Source organism: Juglans microcarpa x Juglans regia, chromosome 1D (assembly GCF_004785595.1).
Source record: "Juglans microcarpa x Juglans regia isolate MS1-56 chromosome 1D, Jm3101_v1.0, whole genome shotgun sequence".
Taxonomy (NCBI): Eukaryota; Viridiplantae; Streptophyta; class Magnoliopsida; order Fagales; family Juglandaceae; genus Juglans; species Juglans microcarpa x Juglans regia.
The window spans coordinates 41356659-41374177 of record NC_054594.1 but is presented as its reverse complement, the minus strand read 5'-3'; the positions used below and the strand labels follow the sequence as shown (position 1 = coordinate 41374177).

General features: G+C 35.4%; 2 protein-coding genes across 5 annotated transcripts; both read right to left on the bottom strand.

Moving 5' to 3' along the window:
- Positions 1–429: 429 nt before the first annotated feature.
- Positions 430–5511, bottom strand: LOC121260696 (PHD finger protein ALFIN-LIKE 3-like). Of its 4 annotated transcripts, XM_041162680.1 has the most exons (7): positions 5404–5511; positions 5156–5278; positions 4412–4444; positions 3262–3288; positions 2911–3139; positions 1792–1927; positions 430–901 (listed from the first exon to the last, which is right to left on the bottom strand). In XM_041162680.1, exons 2-7 carry the CDS (start codon positions 5253–5255, stop codon positions 629–631), a joined length of 798 nt encoding a protein of 265 aa, XP_041018614.1. In that variant the 5' UTR covers positions 5256–5278; positions 5404–5511; the 3' UTR covers positions 430–628. The 4 variants fall into 4 exon arrangements, with proteins under 4 accessions (XP_041018614.1, XP_041018623.1, XP_041018630.1 ...); XM_041162689.1 differs by lacking the exon at positions 5404–5511 and having other exon boundaries at positions 430–898; positions 5156–5363; XM_041162696.1 differs by lacking the exons at positions 3262–3288; positions 5404–5511 and having other exon boundaries at positions 5156–5363.
- Positions 5512–12755: 7244 nt separating this feature from the next.
- Positions 12756–16782, bottom strand: LOC121262062 (nuclear transcription factor Y subunit A-3-like). The gene is made up of 6 exons (XM_041164495.1): positions 16453–16782; positions 14898–15213; positions 14363–14457; positions 14210–14284; positions 13529–13699; positions 12756–13398 (listed from the first exon to the last, which is right to left on the bottom strand). Exons 2-6 carry the CDS (start codon positions 15199–15201, stop codon positions 13021–13023), a joined length of 1023 nt encoding a protein of 340 aa, XP_041020429.1. The 5' UTR covers positions 15202–15213; positions 16453–16782; the 3' UTR covers positions 12756–13020.
- Between the last annotated feature and the right edge of the window lie 737 nt (positions 16783–17519).

The following is a 17519-nucleotide window of genomic DNA, read 5'->3' as shown; positions in this document are numbered from 1 at the left end:
TAGTCCCAAATAAATTAGACCTGCCTAGAAAATACATAGAAAGGCCTTACATCTATGCATGTGCCAACAAGAATACAATGGGGGTGGGACATCCAAAAATATCCCACAACAGCACTTGAAAAACACCAAACAACTAGGAAATTGGATATTGTTTGTACTTTGTCTACAACAAATCAGGAAACTTTTATGGACAACGGAAACTACCACACCAAAATACTTTCATAAGTGCAGTCTTGTGGCATGCTACAAGAATAAGATAGATTGATTCCTCTTTTTGGCCAAATATGACCTGAGAGTGGGGTAATGAATACGCATTACAATTTTATGCGTATGAGAAATCCTGAATGTCACGTTCATGGAAAGATAGTACAGCTGAGAATGCATCGGACAATTTAACATCAATCGTGAGAAGGAAGCCACGTCTTACACCACTACAAATAGACGGTATTTCTAAAACTTGTAAATATTACAAGACGTGTGAAGCTAAACAGGGGAGATCCAAACTACAAAACTGTCCAAAATTGAGATCCCTAAACCAAAGGACGCATTCACAAGTTGCACTAGTTTTTAAAACTAAAACTAAAACTAACCAAAGAGAGACAGAAAGGGATCGCACCACTTGGCAACGTCAAGGGCGAACTCTCTTGTTGCTGCAGGATGGACACTTGTACTGCTTAATATGCTCGGCCCTGGCGGGCGTAATCTTTACACACTTGCCATGGAACCACTTCTCGCAGATGTCACAGCAAATCCAGAATTCATCTGACGCATAATTCTCCCCACATGCTCCACACAAGGTCTCTCCATGCTCATCCTCCTCATCTTCCTCATCCACGACCTCATCCTCATCCTTTACCTGTGAGGCCCTTGAATCTTTTCCCTGAGATTCTGCTGCCCGCTGCTTTGTCACCAGGAAAAAAGAAAAAAGATACAAATATGACCTATTTCTTTCGAGAAACAAGGGTGCTAGTTTCATTGCACATATAGAAAAACATGTTCTTCCAAGCCAAACTATGAACTTTACCCAGATGCATAATTTAAAAAAATATCAGTGAACAAAACTTGATACAGTGCTCAAGTATGACTATCAGGCAAATGTATAAGAATCGTCAAGAAATACAGGAACAGTTAATGAGATCTCCCGGTGTGTGCAATTTCAGAACGTGAGACATAACATCCCAAGTATTCTCAGTCACTACAACCCAAGCAGCAAGGTAAGTTTAGCACATGCCAACCAAAAAACAACCAATCTTCTTATTAATACCCCCCCCCCCCCCCTCCTCTTCTGTTGGGTGCCAAATTAGGTACAATGTCACTTCATGAAGTTGAGGTTATGTTTCCATTGTCCTGACATGGAAAGTTATGACTGTTGATCACTGAACTCATTATGAAAGGAATGAGCTCATAATAACTGGGTTTTCAAACCCAAATCATGTATTACAGTAATGAATAAGAAACTTCATCGAAATTCCCAATCCACAGAGGTAATTTTTACTCTGATCACCTATAATAAACTAAAATTCCAGTGAGTTGGAAATCCAATTCAATACCACACACTAAAACTCAGTGTTTCACTACTGAATCATTAGACTTAACATTCCGCTCGATGGAATGCTTTACCAATGATTATAACCATTAGCCAAAAAATACAAACAGACCAAATGAAGCATCGTCATATATAAGTAAAGGCCTGCAGTGAAGAATACAGTTCCTAGTGCCACATATCCATCGTAATTTCTACTTGTAAAAATTTCCTCAAGATAATAAAAGAAATAGCAAAAATCCTTTTACCATTTTGGGGTTCGTCTTGGATTTGTTGCTACCATGATTTGGGACAGATGGCTTTTCCTTCACTTGTTTTTTTGCAGCACCAGTCACCACTTCAAAAATTGTTGGAAGATCATTTATCATGTTAAAGAGCCGTTTCCTGTGCCATAAGTAATAGAACAACGAAACAGTATCACATAATCAATTAAAAATTACAAATAGCTGAAGAATCACCAAATTTGCAAATATAGAGTAGACATTTAACGTCTTCATTTTTCATGCGATAACCACTATAATAAGGATACGCCAGGTCTACCCATTTATGGAAACCACAACCGGACCCAGTAAAACTAAAATACTTTGTGCCTAACGTTGAAAACATGATTAAGATATTACATGTCCTTACATGGAGTACAGAGAATTTTACTAATGCAAACAGAGAATCGCCTATTGGACATCAAGCATGCGAATGTCGCCCACGGTGATCAACTCTTGCCACAGAAGTAGGAATTAACTGAGCATGAGCTCTTCCATCACAAAATACATGACCCAAATCTGGTTTTCAAGCCCAAAAATGACTTTTAAAGGGAATAAAAAACACTCACAGCAATGACGAGCAAAGCAGGCAAAGGGATTCATCATATAGATTGAGTTACAAAGGGTAAAAATTTACAACTAACCAATTAATAGATAATTTTTTTTATACATAATTAATAAACTATAGCATCGCTCTATCCAATACCATGCATATAATTCCCAAACTAAGCTAAATACTTGGTGCTTGGATGTAGAGTTTCTCTGCCTCAAATTTTACAACAATGCTGTCGTAGGGAAGGACCTATAATAACATCACATCACTCAAAATAAAGCAAAGAACATATAAATGACAACTTTTTTTTTTTTTTTTGATAAGTAAACTATAAATGACAGAACTTATAATTAACAAGTGACTACAAAGCTCAAACAAAGCAAAGTAATAAATAAGATGCTAGAGAGAGTAGCCAACTTTTCAAAGATTATGGGACAAACTGCAGCATCAGACAAGAAATTCAGGAGAAGGGAGTAGGGCTCTCCATTATCTTTGTTTTGGCTTAAAAAATTAACAAACTGAAGGGGGAACTTAGACATGCAGGTGAAAGTTACCTGTCAGCCTTATCAAATCCAAATCTAGCACCAAAATAGAAGGCAACGGCAATCAGCCATGCATCACTATGGACAGCGACTAAAGATAGCCAGTCCTTTTCTTGCATGCCATCTCTCGCAAAGTTGATTCCCAGTGCAGGCTCTGGGAGCTCTGGGGGCACTTCTTCAGCAGGTAAATTGACTTCCCATTGCTCACTAGGAAAGCCATAAAGGCACAGATTCTCCTTCTCTGTAAATACAAATTAACACATAAAGACTAGCCAAACCAAAATTCAATAGAATAGGTATCAATCGAAAATAACAAGCATAATGGAAGCAAGTGGTACTTAGTAGACATAGTTATGCAAATACCTCCCCCTCCAATAACCATTTGATCCTATGAAACCATAATGAAAATCCCCATACTTTTGGGCAACATACCATTTTTACAAAATATTATATCAAGCTCATGCAACCATTAAAACAAATCAAGTACATTGGTACCAGCTTACTTCCTATTTTCGCAGAATATACATGTTATGAGCCAGATTTTTGGAACACTCATGCAATTTCTCCCAAAATTGCATCTCAAATATGTAGACAAATTACCCACAATAACATCAACATTCAACGCAAGTAATAAACAACTACCACATTTATAAGTGATTCATATGCTCCACATGTGCATAGCCAACAAAAAAGAATTTTACAGAGGAATATAAAATGTAACTATGGACAAGCAACGACACAAACAATCACAACAGGATCCCAGGCGGACAAAAGAGTGTATAGGGAGAGAGATGTCAGCATACCAATTCCTATGAGCATACAGCTCCAAATAGATATGAGAAGTCCATAAACAATCAACATCATAGGGCAAAATTCACAACAAGATATATTATTTTATTACAAAGGAGAGAGAATCTCAATACTCATAATCACAAAAAGAGAAGTGGCAAAATCACAAGAAGATATATTATTTTATTACAAAGACAAGAGAATCTCAATACTCATAATCACAAAAAGAGAAGTGGCTTAAGTTCCCTAAGCCAACTTTAAACAATCAAGTCCTTAAACTGATTATATCATGTAACAATAAGTAGTTTTTACAAGTCATGATAAATATCAATTAAAAGACAAAATACTATCTACAAAGTGATAAAACCTAACAGCAAATGGACTTCCTTAACTCTTAGTCAGTCAGACACACATGGCAAGACTTGAGTATGATACGAAATTTTTTATTATTGTTAGGATTGCTTTAGGTGTTGAAAATTTAGGTTGTTTTGGAGGTCTGGCTTGAGTGCCTTTCAGATTACTAGTCTCATTTTAATTAGATTCTCTTTTTTAGAGCTTGACCAATTAATCAAACCAGAAATTCTTCTCATCTCATACCACTCTTCAATATACAATTACTTCTAAAAAAACCCTTTCGATATATAATTGAAGAGGGGTGCTCATTCATAGACCAAGAGATATCTATCATATAAGACTTCGAGACCAAGAGTGAATTAAACCTGACCTGGATCACACTGCTGATAGAATTCTTCAACATCTGCAAAAAGAAAATGATCACATGAAAAAAATTCCAATACTCGCACCTCAAAAAAAAAAAATGATTCAATTGACAATTCCAGGTCTTGGTTGCAGTGACATGTGGGGGAAGAGAGAGAAACCACACTTTTTAAACTAATAATTTCATCATTGTTAACCCCCTCCAAGTCAAACAAGAAGAACACAGAACAATAGATTTTGTTTTCCACAGCTTTCTGAGAAACTAATCATAAGTTAATGAATTGTCCTAAACACTTTTACAAACGCCAAAACAACTAAACATTTCATCCCGTCTATTGTTCTTCGTTTTATTTTTTAATTTCCTCGGAAATGAACTAAAAACGCAAGCTTGTCCAAAAAACACAATAAAATTCTTTCGTTCGTCTTCTTTCTCAATTTCTATGGAAACAGACGGAGAACCAAGAATTGCTAAAAACTAAAGCATATCACGGGGAAAAACTATTTCCTTTTTTCGCAATTCACAAAACGGAAGCAAACTAAAGCGCTGCTCCAAACAACAATGAAAAATAAAAATAAAGAGGAAGGGAGAAGAAGCTTAAAAAATAAATAAGCGTTTGCTCCTTGCACACGAAAAGACAACAAGAAACGCTCTAAACGACATAACACTAAAATCACAAAAATCTTCTCCGTCTTATTTTCTCGGGAACCTAACAAAGAAGAAAGGCAAGTGAGAGAGAGTGTGAGGGCGTACCAGTTGTCAGGGCTTTGATCATACCAGCTCGGCGGCCCTTGAAATCCCTAAAAACCTCCTCGACTGTTCGCGGGTTGTAGAGAGCTGCTGCTCCTTCCATTGCGCTGTCTCTCCAAGTGTTTGAAAGAACCCAAAAGTGAAAACCACCCAAAGTCAACAAATTTAATTAATGAATAAACAAATTATATATTTATATATATATATATATATATATATATATATGTATTTATGTATAGGACGACACTGACTCTCAGGACAAGAAGGGAATTTCAAGGGTTTGGGGGAAGAGGGAAGGAAGGGAATTGAATAGTTTTATAGGGGTAGTTCTGGAATTTGGGGCCTGACGGGCGGATTTGAATCTGGGTTGATTGGACGGGTTAACTATATTTGAGATAATTGGGGATGAGTCCATATTTGAGATAATTGGGGATGAGTCCGACTGATTCGAATAAAAAAACAAGTAATGATGCCCTGACTTGTAGGCCTCGTTGGATCACGCACATAAATCAGATGAAATAAAATATTACTGTAATATAACTTTTTAATATAATTTTTATTTTAAAATTTAAAAATATTAATTATTTATTATATTTTATATAAAAATTTAAAAAATTATAATAATTATATAAGATAAGATGAATAATTTTATGAATAATATAGTCTTATCACTCTTCTACTATCTTTTTATTATTCTTTTTAATTTTTTTATTTTTTAAAAAAAATTACTTAATGATTAAGAAAGTGATTATTATTGAAATTGTATATTTTTTTAATTTTTTTAATAATTAAAGAAAAAAAATAAATATACTAAAAATAGCAAAGTAGTGATAAAATGATTGTAAGAGCATTCACATCGGTCTATACATCTCTCTATGCAAAGTTATATTTGTATAATATGAGCCGAAATTCCTCTGCATTGACTTATTCATTTTCAAATATTTAGTTAGCTATAAACAGAATCTATGTAAATTTAGAGATCAATTATTCACTCTCCAAAATATATTTTATTATTTTTTCTCTCTCCTCCCTTTCTTGAAATTTGTATTGTATTGTAATAATGTTGGAGAAATTTGTATTGTGATGAATTTGTATTGTGATGAATTTGTGTTGTAATGTATTTGTATTGTATTTTGTGTTGTTTATGAGCACATGGGATTCATTTTTTGTGCATATAAATTTGATTTCTTTTTTTTTTTGGAAGAATTTGATGTATTTTATTTTATATAGAATTGCTAAATTTGGATGTGTGAAATTGTATTAATATGTGTACACAGGATGTTATGAAATTATATTTACGCAAAAAATTAATAATAATAAAAATAATATTTTATTATTATTTTATCTCAAATATGCATAAGTCAATGTAAAAATTTTACTTAAATAATAAAATGAATATGTAAAAAATATAATTTTATATATGTATAAACCAATACTAATAATCTAAGTCTATCGTTACCTTAATTTTATCTATGATCCATAACTGCAACTACAGCTCACGTGACTTGCACCGTCTTTTTTATTGAAAAATGTTACTCTCACCGTATTATTTTATTACTGTTGTATTTTTTATTTAATGATTAGATAAATATTTTTTAATAATATTATAATTTTTAAAAAATCTATTTAAAAGTATTAAAAAATACATATAAAAAAATCATAATTATGCCTAACGGTAGCTTCCCGCTGGACGTAGCACCGTCCCTCCTTAGCGTCGCACCAGACCGAGCTCCTCTCCTTCGAAATTCGAATTGTGCCTGCCGGCATGGCCACCGTCTAGCGTCGTCTCAGGATCAATTTTTGGATTGCTAATCTGGATTTTTGGTGTCGTAGATCACCTACTGCTTTGAATGGTCCTTTGCAGTTTTTCCTCACTCTGTTACAGACTATTAACTATTTGTTGCTTTTTCTTCCCAACTTTACCGTCTTCAGTTGGGCTGCCATGAAAGTGCCTTCAACCTGGCCGTAGGTTACGAGAATTAAGCATTGAACAAGTCTTTTGAACTGTGGCATTTTGCCATCAATGGATTGAATTGGCTTTGATATTCTTGTCGGTGGTGTAGTGATAAAAAGGTTCGATGAATTGCCCATCTTTTTTCTGTTTTTGTTTTTGTTAAAGTCAAAAATTTCACAACACTCTGATTGGGAGAAAGAGTTTTCGGCTCGTTCCGACGGTTTGGGCCTCAATCGGTATAGTTTGAAACTTTCGGTATGGTCCGATACGACTGTGCATATGTCTATAAAAGTGAGATAGATATATATTTATATAATTTGACATATTACTTAGGTCTATAGAGATTTTTAAAAAAATAATAGTCCACTATAATATATTTATTTATAATCTTTCTTGATCTCTCATACTCTTTGAATAATAGAGATCTCTTTAAAACTCTATTTTCTAGTAGATCTCTCGTCACTAGAGCTCTTTGTCACGAAATTAAAGGAAGTTGAAGCAGTGATCAAAGTCGAAGAAGTCTAAAAAAAAATTCATCTGGCCATTTTCTTTTATATACCTCTCTTTTCACCTGCTCCTATGAAGCGGTGAGATTGGCCGCCTTCTTTCTTGAATGTTTGATATTCTTCATTCTTTTCATTTTTTGCTTTTCCTCTTCTTGTCCATCTTTCATTCTTATATATTTTTTTCTCCTATTTTTTTTCTTTTTTTTTTTTCTTTTTTGGTCTTTTAGTAGTGGAACCTCTTCTAGATTGGGCCTAGTAAACTTATTTTAAGCTTTGTATATTTATGTGGATGTTGTTTTGAAATATTGATTTGATGGAGATAAATTAATGAGACAAGAAACCCAAAAAGCCCACAAAGCTTGGTGAAAAATAATGTTCCTTTTAGAGTGTGATGAAGATGGAGATTTTTTTGGGGTTGCAAGAGGGAGGTGTGACGCAAGGGGGGCTTGTGTGTGTGTGTGTGTGTGAGAGAGTGCTTCTCGTCACAAGTCGATGCCGTTGAACGGTGGGGAGAGGGTGCTCGTCTGCATGAAAAGGGGAGATAAGTTTCTGAGAACTTTGAGATCATCCTCAATGGATTAACTAAAAGTTAAATCTATTGAATATTTAGTTATTAGAGTACAAAATATGATTACAATAGTTTAACCAATAATTAGAATTTGGCTATAATTATTTTTTCTTTCTATCACATATTTTATCATAATGACTGGATTCATGTGTACGGATTCATGTGTTGGGGGCTGGGTTCATGTATTGATATATTAAATTGAGTTAGTGATATATTAATTTAATTAGAATATGATGACTAATTAATATATAATAAGTAGAATAGTAAAATATGATAAAATTAAATAAATTAATAATTAAAAAAATTAAATATTTTTAAATTTATTAATTATTTATTATTATATAATGAATAAATTGATAAAAATTTGATATGAATAATCAAAATTAAATTTATCTTATATTATTTTATTATTATATAATAATAAATAACAATTCTAATATAAATATTTATATAAATAAAATAGTCCAAACCATTTTTTCCTTATATTCATCAAAAATATCTTTATAGCTTTGGCTAACCCTCTGAGCATGAAGAGGAGAGAGTTTTGGAGTACTGACATCCTTTTTGAAATTCAGAAGAAAAACTAAAAAGCAGAGAAAAAAAAAAGTTACGTGGACTGATATGGTAGCTAGATGGTAGATAATAGCAAAGTTATCATTACCCAAAAAGACAAAGGCAGTTATCAAAAACAAAAATCAAAAATCTTTTGGAAAACTGATGCGGAATCGTGTCCCATGTGGCACAAAATAGCATCGTTTGCATTTTGAAATTTAGTCTCGAAACTCATTTCTTGCATATTTCACTTTCAAATTTCACATTCACTTTCTCATGTTCGATCCAGACCCTTCTCTTCATTTCTATCATCTTTCTCAAGAAGGTTACGATCCACTCTAGTTCGATCAGCATCAAAACAAGTAAGCCGATTTCGAATTTCACTTTCTCACGCTCAATCCAAACTCATCGTCTTCCCCAGGAAGGCTTCTTGGTCTTCTCTACCAGAGCCATGAAGCCGGTTCGTCTTCTCCACCATATCTGAAATGCCTTTTACCTCATTCTATGTAAAGAGATTTAATGGTTTTTTTCATTACAGGCCATCATTTATTCAAACTATTGTATGCTACGATATTATACTCCAAATGCCTCACTATGATCCTTTATTTTTTAAAAAAAAAATTCTTTATGGCTTCATACTTGCAAAAATGAGAAGTTTTGTTTGGGGTGATATGTAAAAGAAAAATAACAAGAGAAAACTAGAGAAAATGTGAGGTGCTCTTGGATGTGTACTTTGATGACAATTAAATTTGGATTTCTAGGAAACATGTCGTCCGGTCGGTGAAATGTGAATGCACAATTTGAAGCAACCCATGCATCTGAGCCTCTACATTCACATACCAATATTTCTTTTCCTCCCCATAAAATAATGGTTTTACTTTTTATAAGCAGCAAACAAAAAGTGCCGCCAATTATTTTTCAGGAGAAACTCAAGCAAAATAGTAGGTATATGAATCCAATAGGAACATACTCACCAGTAAAAGACATATACATAAGAATGTGTGAAGAACAACAGAAAATCAAATCTAAAAGAAGAGAAAGAAATACTTGGCAGTGGAAGAAGCAGATCTAGAAATCAAGAGCAGACCCACGTCAACGGCGGCTCAGATCTGGAATGTGTGACGAACGGCGACTGTAACAACCAGTTCTTCAATCCACAGCGACGACCACAGAAGGAATCATTCCGAGGATGGGGCTCTGAGTTCAGCTCGAGCAAGGGACTTCTTTTTGTTTCAGTTTCCCTCCCTTATGCATATTTCATTTGTTTTTTTTTAATAAAATATCAGCTGACATGTGCCACGTTAGTTGATTTTGTGCCGGTTCCACGCCGACAGTTGTATATAGAAGAATTAGTCAAACAAAGGCTTACGTGGACTTGGTAGGCATTGTGTGTGTCGAGGTTTGTATAATGTTGCAATATGGGACGCCATGACGTTGACACGTCACGTATTTGATCTATGATCATCAATCATCGTATGAAAACTTTGAGGTTACAAAATATCTTAAAAAATGTTATGAACAACTGGCTCGTATCCCCGCTACAGCATCACGTCCGACATGGCTAAAATGCAAACAACGTCGTTTTGCAAAACAAAAATGCAATATACAACTGTGCAGGGGAACCCCCGCGGCATCGTCTCCCACGAGACAATAAAAACGGCGTTGTTTTATTTTTGCTTCAGTTTTCTTCGTTCATTCCCCCCTTTCCCATTCGATGTGGCTTACAGGAGGAGCCATCGTGCGACTCAGGGCAAAACTCTACCACTCACCAAGAGCGAAGGAGCCGCAATAGGGCTGGGTGCAGTGGACGATGGTGGTCGCGACGGTGGAGCACTGAGAGAGAGAGAGAGAGAGAGAGAGAGAGAGAGAGAGAGAGAGAGAGAGAGAGAGAGAGAGAGAGAGTGAGTGAGTGAGTGAGTGAGTGAGTGAGTGAGTGAGTGATTAGAGAGAGAGTGCACTGCGTGAAGGAGAGAGACGGAGAGCAACAATGGGGGAGTTCGACGTTGGCTTACCGAGAGAGAATGAGGTGTGCAGTGGGCACTCGGGTGGAGCTAGGCAACTGAAGTGAATACGCTGGCGAGCTGGACTTCACCGTGCCAAGGCTGGTGGCACCTAGCGAAATCGGGAGTTTGGTGCAAGGTGGCAACGGTGTGGAGGAGCTAGGTTGCAACTTGGTTTCTAGAGCCCCTGAACGTGGGTTGCTGGACTCCACATAAGGGCGGTGATGACCTTGAGGAGGTATGGTGGCAACAAGGCAGTTTTCACGTGGGCTGAGGAGGACTGGTTTCTATGGTTTTTGGCTTCTAACGATGCAAAGTCATGAGACGTGAGTCTTTGTGGTGGGAGATGATGCTGCGGCGGGGATGAACAAGTCGAGACGAAGAGGAGAAGGGAAATGGCGGGCAAGGTGACGAATTATTCAGATCTTATCCACAAATTTTCGGAGGAGCACAAGGACGAAGAAGAGGAGGAAGAGGAAGAAAGAGAGAGTGAAAAAGAAAAGGAAAGACTGAAGAAAGAGAGTACGATCCCTTCTGTCTTCAAGCTCGTGGCAAACGACGACGTTTCAATAATGCCACATCGAATATGATGCCGTGGGGGATATGATGCCGTGGGGGTTCCACAACCTTGAAGACGCAGACGAGGAGGTAAGCGATGGAGGAGCAAAAGGCCATGTGAATCATGGTGAGCAAGATTGGGAATGGCCAGTTGTAGAGCTTGCGATCCAAGATGTACTTCTTGTTAACGATGATGGAGAAGTTGAAGGCGATCCATAGCCCCTTCGATTTTCCATTTTTGCAAACGACTTTGTTTTTATTTTAGCCATGTCGAATGCGTTGCCACAGCGGGGATACGGGCCGGTTGTCCATAGCATTTTTTAAATTTCTTACTCCATTTTTTCTTTTTTCTTTTTATTTATTTTTTATTTTTTTTGGGTTAAAGAATCCTCAAAGGGATGAAAACTATCGTGCTAAAAAGTCACCAACTATGGTATCTCCGCCTAAATTCAGGACTTTTTTTATATCTTTGGCGTTTAAGAATTTATCTGATTTTTCAAAATTATTCAAAAAAATAAACTTGATCTTTTTTTTTATATATTAAGTTGTGTGAAAATGAATAGGTGGGATGTAGATCTATTTGCAGGAAAAAGAAAAAAAGGCAAAAAAAAAAAAAAAAAAAAAAACAGAATAGGTGGGATGTAGAGTTATTTGGATAAAAATTATTTGAAATGTGTTATATATGGCTTGTTTTGCAACTGAGATGATGAGAAAATCTCAAAATTTTGCATAATTTTATTCTCAAACAATACTCAAATATAAAATACTTTTCAATTACAAACTTTCAACTTTTTCAACTAATCATTATCTAATCATTACAATTTTTATAAACTTAAAAATAAAATACAAAGATAATACAACTTTTTTAAATTTCAAAACAACAATAATATTAAAAAATTATATTCAATCAATTTTTTTAACTTTATAATATTTTTATTCAACTTTTTATCTCCTTTCTCAAAACTAAATAAAACATATTAACTCCAACTATTTTATTACTGTTCACAAAATTCTAAATATTCTATGTGTTCAAACGAGCACGTAGATAGGTAAAAATTTTAAAAGTTATTTAACCAAAAAAATTGTGAAATATATTTTTCTATTTTGTAAAACTTACTTTAATTTTTGTATTTTTTTAATGAAAATTTAAGGAAACAATTAGATAGAAATAATATTTTAAGAGATTGAAATCGTGTTGATATTTAAAATATGCCATCGTGAGCTTTTCTTTTGGTCTCAACGAGGGGGGTCTAGACGGTGAGAAAAAGAGTTGAAAACTTTGGAATTTCCAACAACTAGTTTATTGGTGAGAGAATCTGTGCAAGTAGCATTCCTATTATAAAGAAAAAGGGGGCATCCATATCAGATTCAGCATTTCCTAAAATATATGCCCCTTTCAACATAAATTTTTGCCATCAGAGACTAGAAAAAGTCGGCAGAGAGTTACTACAGAAAAAAGCATATATCATGAACAAAAGGAGCAATTACGATATTGTCAATGATCACCGACTTGACATGTAGTAGTTCTTGAGATGCTAGTTTATGCCCAAATGCCAAAAGAGTGTATAGCCAGTAACAGTCTACACTTTGTTTTTGACAAGCTACGGTGACAAAGAAGTGAAATTGTAAATAGCAAAAGAGCCAAGGATGACTTCCCTTCAGAACTCCAGCAGCTACCTTCTCCAAAAATGGAACACAAACTGCCGAATGAGTGTGGTTGGCAACATCTCTCAACGGAGGTGATGCTCACCACCACCACCACCACCATCATGCATATCAACCAAGTGAACTTGCATAGTCTTGCCAAAGGAAGAAGGGTAGCCAGAGAACCTGAATTCTGGCTGCTGGAAGATGTCGTCACTGTTGGAGGCACTAGTCACATCAGAGCAAGAGGTGGTGGGTGCTCTGTCTCTATAGTTCTCTGGCAGATGAACTTCAGATTCTGCCATATCTCTAGTCAAAAGTGGCTGAGCAGAGCCTGAGACATCTAGCCCATTGCTCATTGGAATTTGCTTGGATTCTTGGAGCTCCTTTGTGTTAAGAAAGCGTCCACCAGATCCCCTAGCCCTCTTCAATGCATGAAGATGACGAGATTCATGAAGATATGGCTGCACATGTTTCATGATGGCATTGCACAGAGAACATTCCTTGTCAGTTATCAATAAATTCCATGTAAAACATACTGTTCCGCACTGCAAGTAATGCTAAAAGGAGAGGGAAAACCCAAAATGCACATACCTTCCGATCTTTGATGACTTTGTTCTGAGCTTCAAGCCTGGCTCGATACTGTCTCCGTCTGAGAATTGCATGGTATTGTTTTGCATTGACATAAATGGGTTCATCATCTATAAGATCAAGAGGTAGGGGCACTCGTGTAGGTGCCACCCCTATCATTTGGGAAGGATGAATCTGCAGGCATTTCATTGATAATTATTTTATGCACTGGCAATTGGCAAACCAGAAATGATGCGGTTTATTAGATTTATCAGGACAGAGATTAATTAAAGGAAATCAGAGTCTACTATATCGCACTCCATGGTAGAATCTGCACATTGAAAACAATACATGACCTCCCACCATCAAGGAGGAACTCTAGGTTTGAAACCACAAGAGATATTGGTATCCAGAAAATACCACAATTTCTTCCCGAATTATACTCCTAATAAAATGGCTGTTGTTTAAATAACCTTACATTGTTGCGATCATTTTCCATCTATGGCTTCGAAGTTCAGGCATTGTAAGTAAATAGTGTTTGATAGATAGGGAAGGAGAAACTTTCCTACCATGCAAAAAGAACACGATACCATCAATGTGTGCAATAGTGAAGTGGAATGCGGTCCATAAGCAGGAAACATAAAATGTAGGGAAAAAACAACCCCGGGGGACCAGGGAAAAGTTTCACTTATTTAAGGTGCTTACAATAGACTGTTGTCCATAAGCAGCAGCCAGTAAACCGCCAAAATACGGATCTGCATAATGGAATGGAATGTGAGCCTGAAACAGAAGACACAGAAATTTTAGAGATCTGCATCTCCCCTCACAACTATATACACACAGGCAGCATCAACTTACAATTGATTGGCTATAATCAAGCTGTGAAGGTGAGAAGACAAAATCCTGAGTACCAATTGGTGAGACAGATTTGATGACACCCCCAACAGGCTTCCCTTAGTTTCAATAAATCCTGAGGAAGCACAAAAACCACTAAATGACATTCACCCCAGGCCTAGCAAGAACAAGGTGTAGTAAACTAATTGATGTGGGGTGAACCCATATACTTTCTCAAGATAAGTCTTGTGATATCCATGGTGCTAAGTTAACTTAACCACCTTTATGACATCTATAAATAGATTGGAAAAAATAGTATAATGGGGATGTTATGGATGCTTAATATCTAATGATAATAGGTGATATACTGCACGATCTGCAAGTCCCTTTTAGATATTTTGACTCCCTCCCTCCCTCCCTTCCTCTCATTTCAGAACATTGAAATGGAAAGTTCACAGGCACATGTTGAAGGATTAAGACATCCCAAGAAACATTGGGTACTTGCTAAGCACAAAGATATATAATTCCAAACAACAGATAGAAAAAGTTGATATAAGACCTGATTGTGGTGAAACTATGCCTTGTACACACGGGTTTCTTTCTCCCATACTAACCACTTCAGGATATGATTCACCGGTTGATTGAGTTGAGGACGAATCCTGATCTTGGAATTGAAAATTCAATTGCTTGGTGTTATGAAAATGTTGCGGTGAAACTCCCATCTTCATGCTTAGAATTCTGGACATAGATGATTGCTCAACATGCGACTCGGCAGAATTCTCCCATGATGGGCTACCAAGAAAGTATGGGGATGCAGAATAGGGAAAACTTACAACAGATTCTTTCTTACACAAGTTCTGCATTGGCTCACACTACTGCTCGGAGAATTTAAGAATGATGAGAAATAGACTAGGGTTTTTAATAATGTAAAAGAGGAAAACCTACACTTGTTTTCAGTTGCAACCACTTGTGTGCGTGTGTGTGCGTGCGCGCCCGCGTGCTTGCACATATACGAATTAGATATGCATACACTAAGAATTGAGACACTAAAACTAAGGAAACTCAATTCCAATAGGAAATAAGAAGTGACAATAAAAACTTGACTTAACTACCGAAGTGAAACCATTTTGTTAATTGTATTATTACGAGTAAACATATAGTCTAGTACAGTACACGAGCATGCCCTATGACCACAAGTCCAATACACAATTTCTAATCATAGATCACCGTATTACCATTGCATTTTCAAGCAGGAGGCCTCCATGCCATAAATTAGAAATAACTATAAGAAACATCTCGAATACCTTTGCTTTCTTTTAAGTATTATGCGATGAATTTCTAAACTATAATACCAGTTCTAACATACATAAAATATAGATAATCAAATTACATGTCACTTTCAAGCAGCCCTGCTTTCCCTCAGTATTAATACTTACAATTTGAACATCCAGATTTGAGTACATTAAAAAAAACAAACAAAAACAAAAACAAAAGTATTATGCATGTTCGATTGTACAAACTAATTTCTTACATCATTGATCATTCAAACTAATTTTTTATGGACTCAGTTTCTGCATCTAACAGATGAACATAGATATGGAGAATCTATGTGATGATGACGGTAATTCACTGCATAAATGAAGCAATCCAACTGAAGAAAATAAAAAACGAGAAGTGGTAAAATGAAATTTAAAATTAGCGAAACCAAAGCATGGTCTTTATGGGAGTGCAAAAGAATATGTATCAATAGGGGAAAAAACACTATAGTTAGGAAACGAAAAACGACCAAATCGTAAAATTCTGAGTCAATTCCTCCAAAGTAGCAGTCTACATTTAAAGCCACGAAAACCCCTGCGGAAATTGCAAACCATTTCTTGTATTCAAGACCCAGATATTAGAAATTTCAGAGCAGAAAGGAAAACAATGAAATCTCACAACCCATAAATTAACATCACGTGTAAGGTTTACCCAAAACAAGAAACCCGTCATTTCAACGCCATCTTTAGTCTCCACATGCTTGCATAGCAAAGATTCACACCATCATGCACAATATAAATTATAGAGAAAAATCGAAAGCAGATAAAATAAACCGACCCGCAGAGGAAAAGAGAGACCTTTTGGGTTTGGTAAAGTGCGGGGAAACAAGAAATGATTGCTGCTGTTGTTAGCTTGGAACTATGCATGTCTCTCTTAATCCTTCATACCCCTCAAAACACACAGACATAACTCTCTCTCTCTCTCTCTCTCTCTCTCCTGTGGTTTCGGCTTTAGCTTTGGAACTAAGTACGAGACTACATCTCCTCCAAAACGACGAACTCTTGCATTAACAGACGCTGAAAAAATCTCAGATAAACCTCCCCACCACCACCACTACCCCCACATTCCCAGTCCCCCATATTTCTTCTGCATCTCTTTTTATATCATATTTAATAAAAACCAGACTTTCTCCCATCGCTTTTTAATTAAATTTTATAATATGTACTGTAAACTAGTCTATCTTCTTTTTTCCTCTTTTGTTTTGGTATAACGTTCTTTGTCGCGTTCCCATCAGTGTGTCAGTCTGAAACATAAATGTAATAAATTCACACTCGGACTTGCTTAATACGTCTTCCTGTTTCATATCTTCCCATATTCACTCTCTTAAATAACCTCAGCCGACCAGCATCCTCAATAGATGAGTGATAGTTAAAAGAACATTTTTTTATAAGAACTATTCTATACAGCATATAGTTATAACCGCAGCACACTTCACATGATGTACCTCCATTTTTTTTTTTTTTTTATTAACACCCCAGCTGTTGAGGTGTGCTGCAGCTATAGGTTGATGTAAATATTAATTTTTTTTATAAATATAAAAAAAATTTAATTTTTAATTATTTTATTTATATAAATCTCTATATTAAAATAGTTATTTTTTTCTTATATAACAATAAAATAATATAAGATGAATTTGATTTTAATTATTCATATCAAATCTTTATATTAGATTATCTATTTATTCATTATATAGTAATAAATAACTAATAATTTCAAAAGTATTTAATTTTTTTAATTATTAATTTATTTAATTTTATCATATTTTACTATTCTACCTATTATATATTAATTAATAATCATATTTTAATTAAATTAATATATCAATTGTGAAAAAATATGTGATAGAAAAAAAGGGAGAGATAAA